Source organism: Phocoena phocoena, chromosome 15 (genome assembly GCF_963924675.1).
Source record: "Phocoena phocoena chromosome 15, mPhoPho1.1, whole genome shotgun sequence".
NCBI lineage: Eukaryota > Metazoa > Chordata > Mammalia > Artiodactyla > Phocoenidae > Phocoena > Phocoena phocoena.
In genome coordinates, this window is record NC_089233.1 from 15424936 (window position 1) to 15441369 (window position 16434).

Consider the following 16434-nt stretch of genomic DNA (forward strand, 5'->3'; position numbering starts at 1 on the left):
TATTAGCTTATGTTATTGATAAGAAAATAGATATATTTGTGTGGATACTTTTTGTTTGACCCTCCATTTCTATTCCCCACACTTCTCCATCCTGATCTGTTCCCCCAGAGGGTGACCTTTATGGACCACATCATGGGCTCCCTTGCCCTCTGACTTCTGGTAGGTTTCAGATGATGGGAGGAGCTGGCAGGTGATCAGAGAGTAGAAGAGTGAGATAGGGACTTTTCTTTCCCAGCTCCCTCCCTGCTGAGCCACAGGTTGATAAAGGTTGCCTTCCTCCATTGAAGGCACTCCTGTTGGCTGGCCCTCTCCTACAGCCCAGCTCTCTCTTTCCCGTTCCAGTATCTGCTCCCTCTCTTTGTCTCTTCAGGCAGGGCTCTCTGTTACTGCTAGCCCCCGGGTGCTTCACCATCCCTGTCGGTTTCCCTGTTCCCTGCCTACACCTCTGTCAATAGTTCCTTCACTAAACTCTCCTCAATTCCTCTTCGAGGCACCATATTTCTTAAGTAGAGTCCTACTGAATATACTGATGGGTTGAGTGACTTTCCTAAGGTCACACAGAGTAAGTGGCAAAACACCTGAGAGTACTTACGCTAACACAAAGAAGGGTGGAGTCTTTCTGGGCCTTACCAGCCTGCCCAGCCCCCTCCCAGAATCCTATGTCCTGCCCAACCTGCCAGAATCTGTGATCCTTTTGTTGGGATGGGATCGAATTCCCTAGGGCTCCCGTCCCAGACCTGGCCAGCGACTCCAGTAACCAGAGCTGTGTGAGAAGAAAAGGCCAAGCCATTGGGGTAGCCACACCCCAAAGAGAGATGAAGTCTCAGGTGAGTCACGCCACTGAGGGGCCACTTTCTCTGTCCCAAGGGCCACTGCTGACCTGCAGCCCTGCCTCACCAAGGACCCAGAACTTTGGCCTCCCAGCCCCTGGCTGTCCTCTCCTTCCGCCTTTGCGGGTTCTCCCACCCAGTAAGTGTCCTGGAGCGAGGACACCTGCCCCCAACACCCACACCGGGCCTCTAGAGACCTGAGACGCGCACAGGGCTCTGGGTGGGGACTTCAGGCTCCCTACTTCCTCCTTCTAGCCCCAGATCCACTCAGATTCCCAGAGATGGGCTCCAGCCAGGGAGGGTGGGGCTGTCCCTGGGACCATCAGGAGTCACGGGCTGCCTAGGCAGACAGAGCTGTGGCAGGGAGCAGATCTTCACCCATCTCTGTGCCTCCAGCTGACTCAAATGTACCATGTCCCAGCACCTGCTTCTCCCACTTGCCATCCTTGGTAACCTCAGGGGACAGGGCATGGTTGTAAGGGGCCTGGCTTCTAACATCTGGGGAGCTGGAAAGCAGGACTCCAGGGGTCTGCCTCGGGAGTGGGGTGTCAGAGGAGGCAGGGGAGGAGGACATCAGCGAAGGTGGGAGTGAGGTGTCGGGAGGGGAAGGAATAGCATATGAGAGGAGGAGGAAAGGAGGCCTGGGTGCCATGGGGGGTTGGAGTACCTGTAAAGTTTGCGGGGAGGGGGTCAGGGAGGGCGTGTTGTGAGAATAGGTCTCCAGCTTCTTCCTGCCTCCATCTTTCCAGCCATAAGCCCCATCCCAGGAGCCTTCCAGGACTCAGGTAAGGCAGCTGGACTAGGTGAATATCACCCACAGAGGCAGAAAAGATGGGAGAGGTAGCATGGGTGCTGGCAGGGCGGCTGAGAGGGCAGGGAATTGGGGAAGAGGAAAGTAGGAAGATGGCAGCTGGGCGCTGTCAAGGGCTGGATGTCACCAATATCTTCCTCTTTTTACCCTGTGACTCCCAGCTCTCAGTCCTACCCAAAAAGAACCTGAAGATCTGGGTAAGGAAGGGTGGGGGGCTGGTCCCCAGATCTTAAAGGAGGTTAAAGCAGGCTAAGCGATGAGGGAGGTGGAAATGATCAGAAACTTAGAAGTGCCCAGGTTCTCTTTGTTCCCTGTTCGGGGGCAAACTGAAGTGGATTGTGGGGTGGGGCTTTGCCCTGAGTCACCTGGGCCTCTGGCGGGGACAGGGGCAGGTGATGACCTCCACGGTATCCCATTGCAGACTGCGGTCGCCCTGAGCCCTCTGCCCGAATCATGGGGGGCTCAGACTCGCAGCCGGGCACCTGGCCGTGGCAGGTGAGCCTGCATCAGGGCGGGGGCCACATCTGCGGGGGCTCCCTCATCGCCCCCTCCTGGGTCCTCTCGGCCGCTCACTGTTTCGTGACGTGAGTATTCGCCCACGTCCAGCCCCTTTCTTTCAAAAGCCAAGCCCGCCCCGCAGCTGGGTCCCGCGGACTCAAGGCTAAATTGAAGCCCAGCTACCCCCGCCTCCCCGCCCTCCTGAAGCTAAGTGCTCTGCGGGGTATCCAGGTTCGGAGTGTGGTGAGGCCGCCAGCAGACTCCGCCCACCACTCCACCAAATATCCGCGTCTGAATTCCAACTTTCCAAAGCCCCCCATCAAGCACCTCCAAATCGCAACCGCTCCTCCCCCTTTCAGGAGTCTGTCTCAACCTCGATCGCCCCAGCCCCGAATCTGGATCGGATTCCGCCCCTCCTGGCTTCCCGCTGACCGCCCCCTTCTCCCTGGTTCCAAGCCCCCAGCCCCAAGAGGCCTGCCCCCTCCATGCGGTCCACCTAACCCCACCCCGGCCTTGGCCTTGGCGCAGGAATGGGACCTTGGAGCCCGCGGCCGAGTGGTCTGTAGTGCTGGGCGTGCACTCCCAGGACGGACCCCTGGACGGCGCGCACGTCCGCGCGGTGGCCGCCATCCTGGTGCCGGACAACTACAGCGGCGTGGAAAGTGGTGCCGACGTGGCCCTGCTGCGCCTGGCCTCTCCCGCCAGGCTGGGCCCCACCGTGCGGCCCGTCTGCCTGCCCCGCGCCTCGCACCGCTTCGCTCACGGCACCGCCTGCTGGGCCACGGGCTGGGGGGACGTCCAGGAGGCCGGTGAGTGGGGCGGGGGTGGGGGGTGGGGGCGTCTCAGGAGGTGGGTTATTGGCGAGGTGGAGGCTACCAGGTGGGTCCCCAGGGCAGCCCGCACTGGACGCTTGATGGGGCCGTTCCTGAGATGAGGCTGTAGGAAGAAGAACGGAGAGGAGTGGGAGGGGACATTGGTTTGGGATGTGGTGGGCGCAGAGACAAAGATGTCCAGGAGACAGCTGGAGGGGACCGAGCTGAGGCCTGGGGAACAGGGGACTGCATTCCTGACTCACAGCATTTCTTCTCTGGTTCTGCCCACAGACCCCCTGCCTCTCCCCTGGGTGCTACAAGAAGTGGAGCTAAGGGTGCTGGGAGAAGCTGCCTGTCAGTGTCTCTACAGCCGGCCTGGTCCCTTCAATCTCACTTTCCAGCTATTGCCAGGGATGCTGTGTGCTGGCTACCCAGAGGGCCGCAGGGACACCTGCCAGGTGAGGGGAGGCCCCTGCACCTGCCTGAAGGGCCAGGCAGAGCCCTCACCAGTAGGAAGCAGTATGATTAATAGACAAATCCCATCTCGCTCATATTTCTGAACCTCATCTGCAAAAAGAGGGCAAGATTGCCAGTGGATGGGATTGATGTGAAGATTACAAATGGACAGAACTTGGGGCTCAGCAAATGGGCACTGTTATCGATGGCAGTGTAGCGCAGTGGTCACATGCCAGACTCTGGAGTGTTATCCTGGTTAGAAGCTCAGTGCCACCACTTATTAGCTGTATAACCTTGGCCAAGTTATTTGAGCTCTCTCTGTGCAGATTTTCTCATCTGGAAGATGGGGATGATAGTGTTACTTGTCTGGAGGTTATGATGATTAAATAAATCATCATATGATTTATTAATCATTATGATAACTAAATGAATTGGTACATGTAAAAAACATTTAGAACAGTGCCTGGTCCTTAGTAAGAGCTAAATAAGTATTAGCTACTATTATTACTATTATTATTATCATTATATTATTATCCCATATCCTAGCCTATAGCACAGCACCTATCACTTAGTAGATACTCAACAAATAGTTATTTTTTTAAATGAATTAATCCTTCACAGAAGGGAATTTTCCAGATAACCTGCTGAAGGCCAAAACATGATATATTTTAACCATTTTCCCCAGAAATGTTCCCGCAATGGCACAGAGCTTTGAGGGCACTCAAGCATGCATGGTGGTGATGGGGATTCAGGCTAGATGGTTTTCAGGGTCCTTCCCAGTTACGAAGTTCCAGGATCTAGGGACATAATCCCTGCCTTCTTGAACAGGACTGCCAACAATTCAACTTCCTCTAGACCAGTGCTGTCGAATAAAATTTCCTATGATGATGGAAATCTTTTCTATCTGCACTGTCTGATGTGACAGTCACTAGCCACACTGGCTATTGCACATTTGAAAGGTGGCTAGTGTGATCAAGGAATTGAATTTTAATTTTATTTAATTTTAATTAATTCAAATAGCCACATGGGGCTAGTGTCTACCATATTGGACAGCACAATTCTAGATGATTCTGCACCTTCTTTGTAACCCTCCTGGGGTCACAGAGGTGCCTAACCTGGGATATAGTGATATCTTAGGGACAATGCCCCAGCATTAAATGGCCCCAGAACCCTTGTTTTAGTGTCTGTTCCTTGTAGTTCTTCCTCCTTACTTGCCTTCAAACTGTCCCTTCTTGCTGCTTTTCTAATAGCCTATTTCCAACAGCCTTTTCCTCCTGAATGCTGGCATCTCTGATTTACTTTAACAATTTAACAAGGAATTCTAACAACTTAGAAATCAAAGACAGGGTTTGTTTGAACTATTTATTGAACAAGAATCATTGGCTCTGAGTGAGACCTGCAGGCCTCTCTGGCATGGCCTTTAATGCGTTAGCTTGGTGCTCCTGGCTTTGACTGCTCATCAGCCTTTCTACTTTACAAGGCTTTCTTCTGTTTAGAGTTGTAGGGATTACAGAGGACAAGGCACAGCCAACAAATGTTTCTAGGAGAAGGTGGCTGTATGTAGGGCCAACCAGAAGAGGTGTAGAACCTTTGCGAGGTGGTCCGGTATAAGCTGGTGGGTCTCTGGGCTGATCCCATGACACTAAGTCATCTATCATCAGGGAGACTCTGGGGGGCCCCTGGTCTGCAAGGAAGGTGGCCGATGGTTCCAGGCGGGAATCACCAGCTTTGGCTTTGGCTGTGGACGGAGGAACCGCCCCGGAGTCTTCACTGCTGTGGCTCCCTATGAGGCATGGATAAGGGAACAGGTGTTGGGCTCAGAGCCTGGCCCTGCCTTTCCCACCCAGTCCCCGGAGCTCCAGTCAGGTCTCCCCGAGCCCACGGATGAGAACTGTACCATCGCCCTGCCAGGTGAGGGGGTGCAGGACACCTGGATGTCAGCTGGATCTGGGAGATTTGAGTTCAGGTGGAAATTGCCTGGGGTTCAGGAAGCCCCCTCACTCAGGCCTCTCACCCCTCAGAGTGCGGGAAGGCCCCAAGGCCAGGGGCCTGGCCCTGGGAAGCCCAGGTGTTGGTCCCAGGATCCAGACCCTGCTATGGGGCACTGGTGTCTGAAAGTTGGGTCTTGGCACCTGCCAGCTGCTTTCCAGGGTGAGTGAAAACCCAGTCTCAGGCAGATTCTTGCCCCTTCCCCCATCAGCCTGAGACACTATCTAACTGGCCCAGCCCTTCCCCTGGGTAGGATAGGGGTAGGGGAGTGGGGTGCCATTGGGAGGTGTATGATCCAGCTCAAAAATCCGGGTCCTAGTCTCTCTGGGGCGAATAGAGGGGTAATACGAATTCGACCCAGGATTGGGGTGGGGGGGTGTCTGAGTGCACAGGTCTCAGGTCCGGGATGCAGAATCCTGCCTGGAGATCCAGAGTCTAAGCCACGGGTGGAGGTTTAGACGTGAGCATGCGGGATCCAGCCCACGTCCCCAGTCTCCCCATCCCGCAGCCGCATCAGCTCAGACCTCCCACCCCGCGACCTGGACAACTGGCGCGTGATGCTGCCCTCGCGCCCGCGCGCGGAGCGGGTGGCACGCCTCGTGCCGCACGAGAACGCCTCGTGGGACGACGCCTCGAACCTGGCGCTGCTGCAGCTGCGCGCGCCCGTGAACCTGAGCGTGGCCCCGCGGCCAGTGTGCCTACCCCACCCAGAACACTATTTCCTGCCCGGGAGCCGCTGCCGCCTGGCTCGCTGGGGCCACACGGGTGAGCAGGGACCCGGCTCGGGCAGGGCGGGGCGGAGCCGGGGCCGGACACCACCGCAGCGTAGGCCTCCTCCCTTTCTCTTCCAGAACCAGTGCCCGGAGCCGGTTCGCTGCTTGAGGCGGAGCTGTTGGGCGTCTGGTGGTGTCATTGCCTGTACGGCCGCCAGGGGGAGTCAGTGCCGCCGCCGGGAGAGCCGCCTCTAGCTATCTGCCCCGCCTACCAGGAGGAGGAGGTGGCGGGCCGCTGCTGGGTGAGCGGCGGGGGGGGGGGGGGGGGGGCCCATGGGTCTAAGTAGGAGGGAGGGGCAGACTGGGGGCGGGGCCTGAGAGAGACAGGAACTGGGCTCCGAGATCTGGGGACGGAGGCGGGGTTAAGGCGGGGCCCAACGCGCTAGGGGCGAAGCTTGGCCCAGAAGGACTTTGGGGAGGGGCCCCCGAGACCCGCCGGGACTTTTCTCTACCTCTAGGTTTAAAGAGAAACCTAAAGTGAGGGCCGACTTATTACACAGATTTGTGTTGGAGCCTGGCTTGGAGGAGGTGGGATTTGTTATGTCCGAGTACGCGAGAGTGTGGAGTCTAGGAAAGCCCCAGGACTTTGGCATCCCCTCATCAACTGGCACACACCTAGAGGCTGGTAACACACACACTCTCGCTGCAGAACTACTCTCATTGGAGCCTTCTATGCCGGGAAGAGGGGACCTGGTTCCTGGCTGGAATCAGAGACTTACCCAGCGACTGCCTGCGTCCCAGAGCCTTCTATCCGCTGCAGACCCACGGCCCATGGATCAGCCATGTGACTCGGGGAGCCTACCTGGAGGACCAGTTGGCCTGGGACTGGGGCCCTGAGGGGGAGGAGACTGAGACACAAACTTGTCCCCCTCACACAGAGCATGGCGGTGAGGAGGTGCCTTTGGGGCTTAGGGGCTCCTGGGAGTGCTTAGATCCATGGTAGGGGCTTTGGGGTTCAGCTGTTGGGCCCCCACTGAGGGAGTCGCCTCCTCTCCCTAGCCTGTGGACTGCGGCCAGAGCCGGCTCTGACGGGGGGCCTGTGGCCCTGGCTGGCAGAGGTGCATGTAGCTGGAGAGCGAGTCTGCACTGGGATCCTCGTGGCCCCAGGCTGGGTCCTGGCAGCCACTCACTGTATCCTCAGGTGGGTCTCACCCATCTCCCTGGCAAGAGGGAAAAATTGGAAGATGGGCCAAAGGACTCTTTCAATAGAGGTTTGTTCTCCCTTTAGGGCTTTTATAGCACAGGGTAATTGCTGCGACGTGTTTTGAGACAAAGAGAGATTTGGAAGGAGGAATAATGAATGAAGGAGTTAGTGGAATGACCCTGGAGATTCATTCCACCCTTTCCCCTGGACTGGGAAGGACTTTATCAGCAATGAGGGGAACAGGAAATGACACTGGACCTTGTTCCAACAGGCTGGGCTCTACAACAGTGCCTTATATTGAAGTGTACCTGGGCCGGGCTGGGGCCAGCCCCCTCCCACAGAGTCACCAGGTATCCCGGCTGGTCATCAGCATCCGCCTGCCCCGGCACCTGGGACTTCGGCCCCCCCTGGCCCTCCTGGAGCTGAGCTCCCGGGTGGAGCCCTCCCCATCAGCCTTGCCCATCTGCCTTCACCCAGGGGGTACTCCCCTGGGGGCCAGCTGCTGGGTGCTGGGCTGGAAGGACCCCCAGGACCGAGGTGAGAGCCCTGGGTCCTGGGGGTGAGAAGTGGCTGGACACCAGAATCCCTGGGACAAACTTCCTTCCTCTCTCTAGTCCCTGTGGCTGCTGCTGTCTCCATCTTGACACCACGACTCTGTCACTGCCTCTATCAGGGCATTCTGCCCCCTGGAACTCTCTGTGTCCTGTATGCAGAGGGGCAGGAGGACAGGTGTGAGGTACGGAGCCTGGGTATCCTGGTCCAGGCAGGGGAGAGGCAGTGCTGGGCAGCTGGACACCAGGGAGAGGGCAGGGTTGGAATTCTTGGGTGCTGGGTCTCAGATAGGAAGAAGCAGTGCTTCCTGGCTGAACCTTGAGAGGGACCAGGGGCCAAGATGCCTGAGGACAGAGGCAAGCTGTGCTTTGTGGCTGGGCCCTAGAAGGTGCAGGGGACCAGGAGGAAAGGGTAAGAGACCCTTTTGGTCTTGGCTCTGATGCTGCAGGTGACCTCAGCACCTCCGCTCCTGTGCCAGACTGAGGAAGGCTCTTGGGTCCTCGTGGGCATGGCTATTCGAGGCAGCAGGGACCTATTTGCCGCCATCGGACCCGAAGAGACCTGGATCTCCCAGACAGTGGGGGAGGCGCATTTCCTGCACCCCAGTGGCTTCCCCCACTGGCTCCCAGAAGGCGGCGACCTCTGTCCCCCTGACATGGCCAGGGCCTCAGGTTCCCCTCGAGCTGCTCTCTTCCTGCTGCTACTGACCCTCCTGATCCAGGGCTGAGGGGGCCTGGGTCCCTGGGCCACCTCCCCCACCCCCTCCAGCCCTCTACTTCCTACCTGGTGGGGCTGGAATGTGGCCCAACCGGCTCTGTTCCCTTACCCAGAACCTCCTGAGCGCCCCACCCACCTAGACTGCAGCGGCTTCAGGCTTCAGACAATTGGGCCTCAGTGCCCAGCTTTTTTGGGCCCTGGCATGCTTGAGGGCAGGGGGAGCCAGTGGACCACAAAGGTGTAAACAGAGACATGCGTGGCTTTGTGGCATTGCTGGGGGCAGGCTGAGGGACGGGGGAAGCCCCAGGGAGCGGGCCTCTCCCTCCTGGGCCTCTGTGAGTCAGGCCTTGGGCTCCCAGAAAATGTATCCCTGATAATGTGGCATCTGTCCCTCATTCCTGCCCCAGGGCGGGGGAGGTCGAGTGGCCAGCTGGGTGTGTGTTACCTCCCCAGTGGAATCAGCATCCCCAGCACACACCTGCCGGACACCTCAGCCCTAGCTCTCCTGGACCCTGCTGCCCCTCCCCCCAGAGCAAGAAGGACTGAGGGTGAGGGTCAGAGGAAGGGTCCAGGAGTCTGGGAATCCAGGGTCTGTCTGCCATATCCTGTACCTGCACGGAGCCTCCCCCGTACACATACCCTGATGAATGGTGCCCCAGAGTGTTCACCTCCAGTGTCCCCAGTACACACACATGACACTTGTACGGTTCAGGGGTCCACCACATCCTGCCCAGTGCCCCCAGGGTTTGGGCCCCATCAAGAGTCCCCTGTATGTACATCTCACTACCTCTGCCCACCCCCACTTACCAGTGCACCTCCCTGCATTCATTCAACCACGTTCCCTGCTAATTGCTAAGTCCCGGCACAGCTCGGGCCTTGACAAGCCCATGAAGTGCTCCCAACGTGGTGGGGAACACATGGACTGGGGATCAGGAACAAGTCATAGAGGAGGTTCTAGCAAAGAATAAGGGCAAAGGGAGACCCATCCGGGGCAGGAGGGGTGCTTGGGGTGGAAACCAGCCGCTGAGGGTGGCAGAGGAGTCACCTCTGGGGCTGGGGTCACCATCTCTGAGTTGAGTAGGCAGAAGGTTGGGGAGGGGGGACCTTACAGGGAAGCTGGAAGTTCTTGGGAGATTGAGAAGATGGGCAGAGGTTCTTAAAGGCCCTGGCTAATCGTTTTGGTTTTTTTTTTCTTTGGCCGCACTGCATGGCATGCAGGATCTTAGTTCCCTGACCAGGGATCGAACCCCTGCCCCCTGCAGTGGAACACACAGTCCTAGCCACTGGACAGCCAGGGAGAGAATATTCTGCATCTATATCTCCACAGGGACATACACCCCTACCTGCTCTCCATGAGGCAGGAGATAGACGGGCCCCAGGCTGAGTAGCTGGTGTTTGTCCCCTCTGGGCAGATACTCCAAGATGAAGAGGAGGAGGAGCTAAGCCCCACCCAGATAAGAGACCATGTATTTCTCATTCTCGAGGTCAAGGAGACCTTCCCGACTCTACATGCGCAGAAAGGCTCCTCAGAGGTCAAAAAGGAGGGGGTGCTACCCCACAGTAAGTGATGCCAACCTATCCATAGATCTCTTTGCTAGAATCCATCTTGGCTAAGAGTTGCTCACACACACGTGGGAGGACCCTAAGGTAAACCAAGTACGGACTCAGAGGCAGAGAAAGCAAGATGACTGGCCAAAGGAAACCTGGAAGAAATGCCCCATATAAGTGATTCAAACTACCCACAAGCGCGCGACTCTCTCTCTGAGTCCACCTGTGTGTCTATCCACGCGTACCCTTTTTCCTCCTAATAAACACTTTACTTGTTTCACTACTTTCCATCTCTTTGTGGAAATTCATTTCTACACAGCTGACGGGACAGGGCCTTGTCACTGGCCACTGGTCCTCTGGTGGTCTAGTGGCTAGGGTTCAGCGCTCTCACTGCCACGGCCTGACTTCCGTCTCTGGCCAGAGAACGGAAATCTTGCTTCAAGCCGCTGCAGGCCGAAGCCACCCAAGATCACTCATACCGTCAGTCACTCGTATGTCATCCCCCACAAACATTTAATATACCCTGTCCTCTACCCAAACCCACCCACAGTGTCCAGGGTCTTCCCCCTCCACCCCAGCTTAGACCCCTTCCCGAGTCAGTCTTTTTTTTTTTTAATAAATTTATTTACTTAATTTATTTATGGCTGCGTTGGGTCTTCGTTGCTGCGCGCGGGTTTTCTCTAATTGCATTGAGCGGGGACTACTCTTCATTGCGGTGCGCGGGTTACTCATTGCGGTGCTTCTCTTGTTGTAGAGCACGGGCTCTAGGCGCGGGCTTCAGTAGTTGTGGTTTGCGGACTCTAGAGCACAGGCTCAGTAGTGTGGCCCACGGGCTGTAGAGTGCGGGCACAGTAGTTGTGGCGCACGGGCTTAGTTGCTCTGCGGCACATGGGATCTTCCCGGACCAGGGCTCGAGCCCGTGTCTCCTGCATTGGCAGGTGGATTCTTAACCACTGCACCACCAGGGAAGTCCCCCGAGTCGGTTTTGTCCCCTTTCCCATTACAGGAATTCCCTGCCCTCCAGCTTAGGCCCTGAAGTCCTGGCTCAGAGGTCCAGACACCTAGTCTTATGGAAGGTAGGTGGACAAGTGGGGCTCTGTATTTCTACAGCTTGAAGCCAACACACTTTCCCAATTGCCCAGATTCATACACTCACAGAGGAGGCTCCTGACCCCCAACCCAGGCACATGGGCCTCCTTTCCCTGAACCTAGGTCACCTGCGCCCTCCTTCTGAGGACGATTCACCTGGACCACCCTTCCCCATCTTTGCCTTGTTAACAGCTTTTCATAATCCCTTTAGGTCTCAGTTCTAAAGGCACCTCCTTGAGGAGCCCTTCTTGATTCCAGCCTAGGTCAGGCTCCTGTAAGTGGCTCCCAGAGCCTGCATTCTTCTTTCTCCATCACAGTTCGTAGCTTGAAATTATTCCGTAATTGTTTGTGTCATTATATGATTCAAGTCTGTCACCCCAAGTTCACCATGAGCTCAGGGAAGGCAGGGACAGTGTCCACTTTGTCTCCTGTGCCTGGAACATATTAGGCGCTCAGTAAGTATTTGTGGAATGATTAGCACCACCAGACACGCTCACCACACCTCACCACGAAGATGAGGCTGCAGGCTCCACAGAAGGACCTGAAGAGGCCCCAGCCCCAGCCCCGGGGGCAGACCTGGCTGTCCCGGGCTCAGATGCCAGGCCTCAGGCAGAACGGAGGGAGAAGCAGCTATGGCCCCCACGGTAACACAGGCCGGGCCGGGCCCTGGGGGCATAACTGGTCATGGAGACCTGAAAGACCTGGGACCGAGAGCCGCTGGGTCAGGAATCCAGCCATCCGGGTTTCCAGCCCTGCCTGGGGCTGCTCAGCCCAAACCCCCCCCTCGCCCACCCCCCCCACACACACACACAGCCTAGGGATCTGAGAGGACTCAGGACTCAACCCAACCCCCCCACCCCCCTCGCCACACACACACACACACACACACACACACACACACACACACACACACACACACACACACACGGTGTCTGAGAGGACTCAGGACTTTGGCAACAAGAGAGGCTGGCTGAGCTGATCAGGGAGGGCGGGACCAGGGGAGGGGCCGGCAGGTAGGTGCCCTTTCCCAGGAGCTGCCACTTCAGAAGGAAGATCTACTGTGTACCCAGGCCGGGCTGGAGATTCGTCCTCACTGCCGGCTGCGGAGACCCTGGCGTTTACTCTGTGCCCGCTGCCTGCCTTCGAAGCCACCTTGGACACCTGCTCCCGCTTCCCTCTGGTTCTGACACCTGGATCTTGCCTTTGAACCCCAGCCTGAGGTCCCTTCCTTTGGGTGCCTGGTGTCTTCCCAGGGCCCCTGGTCCTGGGTCATGGCCCAGAGGGCAGGCCTGGGGCCTAGGTGGCTGGAGGCTCTGGCCACTCTGCTTTTGCTTGGATTATTCCGGAATGAGATGGGTGAGTGTGTGGGGGTGGGGAGTGTGGAGCACGGGGGAGAGGGGGGGAGGGGGCGGCCGGCAGTGCACCGGGGCCGAGGGTATAACCCTTTTCTGGGGCACATCCTTATTCTGGGCTCAAGAACCCCCAGCTTCAGCCTCCCTGGCTCTTGGCCTCTCCCCTCAGCTTTGGCTTCCTGTGGGGGGGGCAGCCCTCTGGAGAAGCAGGAGGTAAGGGGGCGTCTGGGCACTTGAGACTTCCCCGCTTACCCCTCCCTCTTTCTCTTTCCCTCCAGGAGCCGTTGGGGCTGAAGGTGAGGCTCGCCGGGGAAGTGGGGGGAGGGGGAGGGGCCACGGGTTCAGATTTCCCTGGGGCATTTGAGTGCCTGACCCTCTCTGCAAGGCCGTCTCTTTCACTCCTGTTGTCTTATTTAGGTCCCCCAATAGCTCTGGGAGGCGAGGATTACAGCCCTCGTTCTTCGGATTAAGAAATTGAGGGGCAGAGAAGTAACTTGCCCGACGGCACACAGCCAGTAAGTGGCAGAGCTGGGATTTAAACCCAGGTCTGACTCCAAACGTGGGTTGTTTTGAGGGAAACAAACCAAGGATCCGTCTCCTTGGCAATCCCGGCTTCACCATGTACTGGCTGTGTCTCGAATGCCAGTTCCCTCACCTCTGAAATGAAGTTGAGGGAGTTCCCTTGGGGTCCACTGGTTGGGACTCCGCACTTTCACTGCCGAGGGCCCCCGGGTTGGGGAACTAGGATCCCACAGGCCGTGCGGTGCGGCAAAAATAAAATAAAATGAAGTTGATTCTGGGAATTCCTGGTGGTCCAGTGGTTCAGACTCTGTGCTTGCAATGCAGGGAGCACGGTTCGATCCCTGGTCACGGAACTAAGGTCCCGCATGCCATACAGTGCGGCCAAAAACAAAAATTTTTTTAAAAAAATGAAGTTGATTCTGTCAGTCTCCAGGGGCTGCAATGAAGAGTCTGGAAGATTAAGGAAGTGAAAGCCCCTTTGGGGCCTGAAATTGCTTGAACTGCTGGTCTCTATTGTCCTTTTTACAAGGAGAGGGGGAGGAGCCTCACTGGGTGGTTTTCCCTGCTTCTGAGCAGGTGACTTTGTGAAGGGCACTTGGGTCCTGCTCCAAACAGCGGCCTCTGCGGGGGTGGGGCTGTCCTGGGAACTAGACATTCACACCCTGGGAGCCCGGCTGTTCCGTTCGTTTGTTCAACACACATCCACGACTCCATCCGTGTGCCCAGCCCTGTGCTGGGTGCTGGGGACATAGGGATCTGCCCTCGTCCCTGCCCCTAGGGAACGCCCAGGTTGGCTGGTTGAAGCAGACACCGTCATAATGCGGAACAGCCACGTCTGGGAAGCACGGACCTCGAGAGCTCCGAAGCGTCGCCTCACTCAGCCAGCAGGCTCAGGGCAGGCTACAGAGGGACCGAGAATTTGAACCATCTCCATAGGCAAATAGCAGTTTGCTGAGCGAAGTAGGGATGAGGAAAGGTATTCTAGGCAGAGGGACCTGAATAAGCCAAGGTCTGGAGGTGAACAAGTGTGTGGCCCGCTGTGACAGGGTGTCCAGAGGGATGGCTGTGCCATGGAAGGTCTGGAGTCTCTCGTAAAGGCAGTGCGGGCCAGGGAAGGATTTAAGCGGGGGTATGACCTGGCCAGATTTGTAAGGAGTGGAGCAGATGGAAGGCAGGAAGGCCGGTGAAGACAGAAGCTGGATGAGACCTTAATTAGGCGCGGGGGCGGGCAGAACTGACCGTGACTGGTGAGCCATGGGATGGGGACACAGGGTGGCTGGCTGGTTTCTGTGAACTCACTCCCGAAGCTCCAAACCAGACCTCCTGGGCTATGTCGGGAGTGGCAGGGTCGAGGATGTGGTTTGGGGGACCCTGAGGACCTGACCCCCTCCCTTCCTTTCCTCCCTGGGCAGCCTCCTGCGGCGTGGTCCCCCAAGCACGTATCACAGGTGGTAGCGATTCAGCCCACGGCCAGTGGCCCTGGCAGGTCAGCATCAGCTACAACGGCGCCCACGTGTGTGGCGGCTCTCTCCTGTCTGAGCAGTGGGTGCTGTCGGCTGCTCACTGCTTCCCAAGGTACCAGCTGGGTAGGGGGCAGGGCGGGGAAGTCAAAAGTGGGCTGGAGGTCAAAGTTCAAGGATCAGTGTGGGTCAGAGGTTGGAGGTTCTTGGGTTGTATCTAGGGATATCAATAAAGTCTGTAAGGATCCGTCAGGAGTGAAGGCCAGAGGTCACAGGTCACAGGATAAAACTAGGATGCAAGGTGGACTCTGAAAGGTCAGGAACTGAGGTTGGATGCCACAAGGCAACAGGGATCCCGGTCTCTCGGGTCCCAGCCTTCGCCCCTCTGCCTGCAGGGAGCACCGCACAGAGGACTACGACGTAAAGCTGGGGGCCCACAAGCTGAACTACTACAGCTCTGACACCAAGGTCCACACGGTGGCGCAGGTCATTTCCCACCCCAGCTACCTCCAGGAGGGCTCCATGGGTGACATCGCGCTCCTCCAGCTCAACCGCCCTGTCAACTTCTCTCGCTACATCCGGCCCATCTGCCTCCCCGCAGCCAACGCCTCCTTCCCCAATGGTCTCCAGTGCACTGTCACGGGATGGGGCCACGTGGCCCCCTCAGGTGAGGGCGAGGTGGGCGCTGATGTCTAGGGGCACGGAGGGAGCCGACGCAGGGTAGGAGGCCCTGGGTAAGCATCTTTTGCCCCCGCAGTGAGCCTCCAGGCCCCCAAGACGCTGCAGCAACTTGAGGTGCCACTGATCAGTCGCGAGACCTGTAACTGCCTGTACAATATCAACGCCAAGCCCGAGGAGCCCCACTTTATCCAGCAGGACATGGTGTGTGCCGGCTATGTGAAAGGGGGCAAGGACGCCTGCCAGGTACACGCGGGGGGTCCGGGGAAAAGATGAGACAGGCGTGTCTTGGGAGATGAGGGCTCAATGGGGCTGGCACGGATGGTTGGAGGCCTGGGGGCTGGTCCTGACAGCTGCTGTGTGGATTTTCTCCTCAGGGTGACTCTGGAGGCCCACTCTCCTGCCCAGTGGGGGGCCGCTGGTACCTGGCAGGCATCGTAAGCTGGGGTGATGCCTGTGGGGCCCCCAACAGGCCCGGTGTGTATACTCTGACCTCCAGCTATGCCTCCTGGATTCACCACAAAGTGGCAGAGCTCCAGCCTCAGGTGGTGCCCCAGATCCAGGAGTCCCAGCCTGATGGCAACCTCTGCAGCAACTACGGGGCCTTCAACCCTGCCCCAGCCCCAGGCTTGGTGGGACCCCTCCTTCTGCTGCCACTAGGCCTGACCCTGGGCCTCCTCCGCCCACAGCACGACCACTGAGCTACTCACCCTGGGAGCTGACTTGCTTCCGGGACCTCCACATCACACCCAAGGGCACACGCCTGCTCCCAGGATGCCTGACTTTGAGCCACTCCTTCCTCCCAGGACCCTGTGGGAGTTCAAAGCACCATCCTGACCTTTGAGCCCACTCTTCTGGGTTGCTCTTTGGGACTGTAACCTCCACCACAGGAGTTTACTGCCTAGGAGTCTACTGGCTAGAAACTCTGGTCACCTCCGTCTGCTGTCCACAAGCCTATCGGTTGGGCTCCTATGGAGCCCCCAAGGACCCTCGGCTATGAAAGTGGGCCCCGGCTCCCCACCTGTTTCTAGAAGACGCCCAGATGCCTGCTGCTGAAAGGCTGGCTGTAGCACCTCACCTGCTCTGCCTGATGAGCCCCATCATTTCACCCTCTCACTGTTTTCTGGGCTGGGGCTGCCTCTGGGCAGCATGCTTTCAAGGACAGAAAAGGCCCCACTCTTGCCTCACTGGCTGCCACGCCCC

At 57.8% G+C, this 16434-nt stretch overlaps 1 protein-coding gene across 1 annotated transcript; it reads left to right on the top strand.

Annotated features, from left to right (window-relative positions):
- Positions 1 to 1242: 1242 nt before the first annotated feature.
- Positions 1243 to 15932, top strand: LOC136135275 (polyserase-2-like). The gene is given in 23 exon segments (XM_065893177.1): positions 1243 to 1279; positions 1580 to 1615; positions 1803 to 1838; positions 2063 to 2225; positions 2668 to 2948; positions 3243 to 3409; positions 5069 to 5318; positions 5429 to 5562; positions 5876 to 6161; positions 6248 to 6411; positions 6819 to 7056; positions 7169 to 7310; positions 7585 to 7850; positions 7928 to 8049; positions 8314 to 8587; positions 9114 to 9130; positions 9995 to 10142; positions 10552 to 10610; positions 12473 to 12596; positions 14506 to 14668; positions 14949 to 15220; positions 15311 to 15477; positions 15609 to 15932. Coding segments are annotated over 23 exon segments (3870 nt in total).
- The last annotated feature ends 502 nt before the right edge of the window (positions 15933 to 16434 follow it).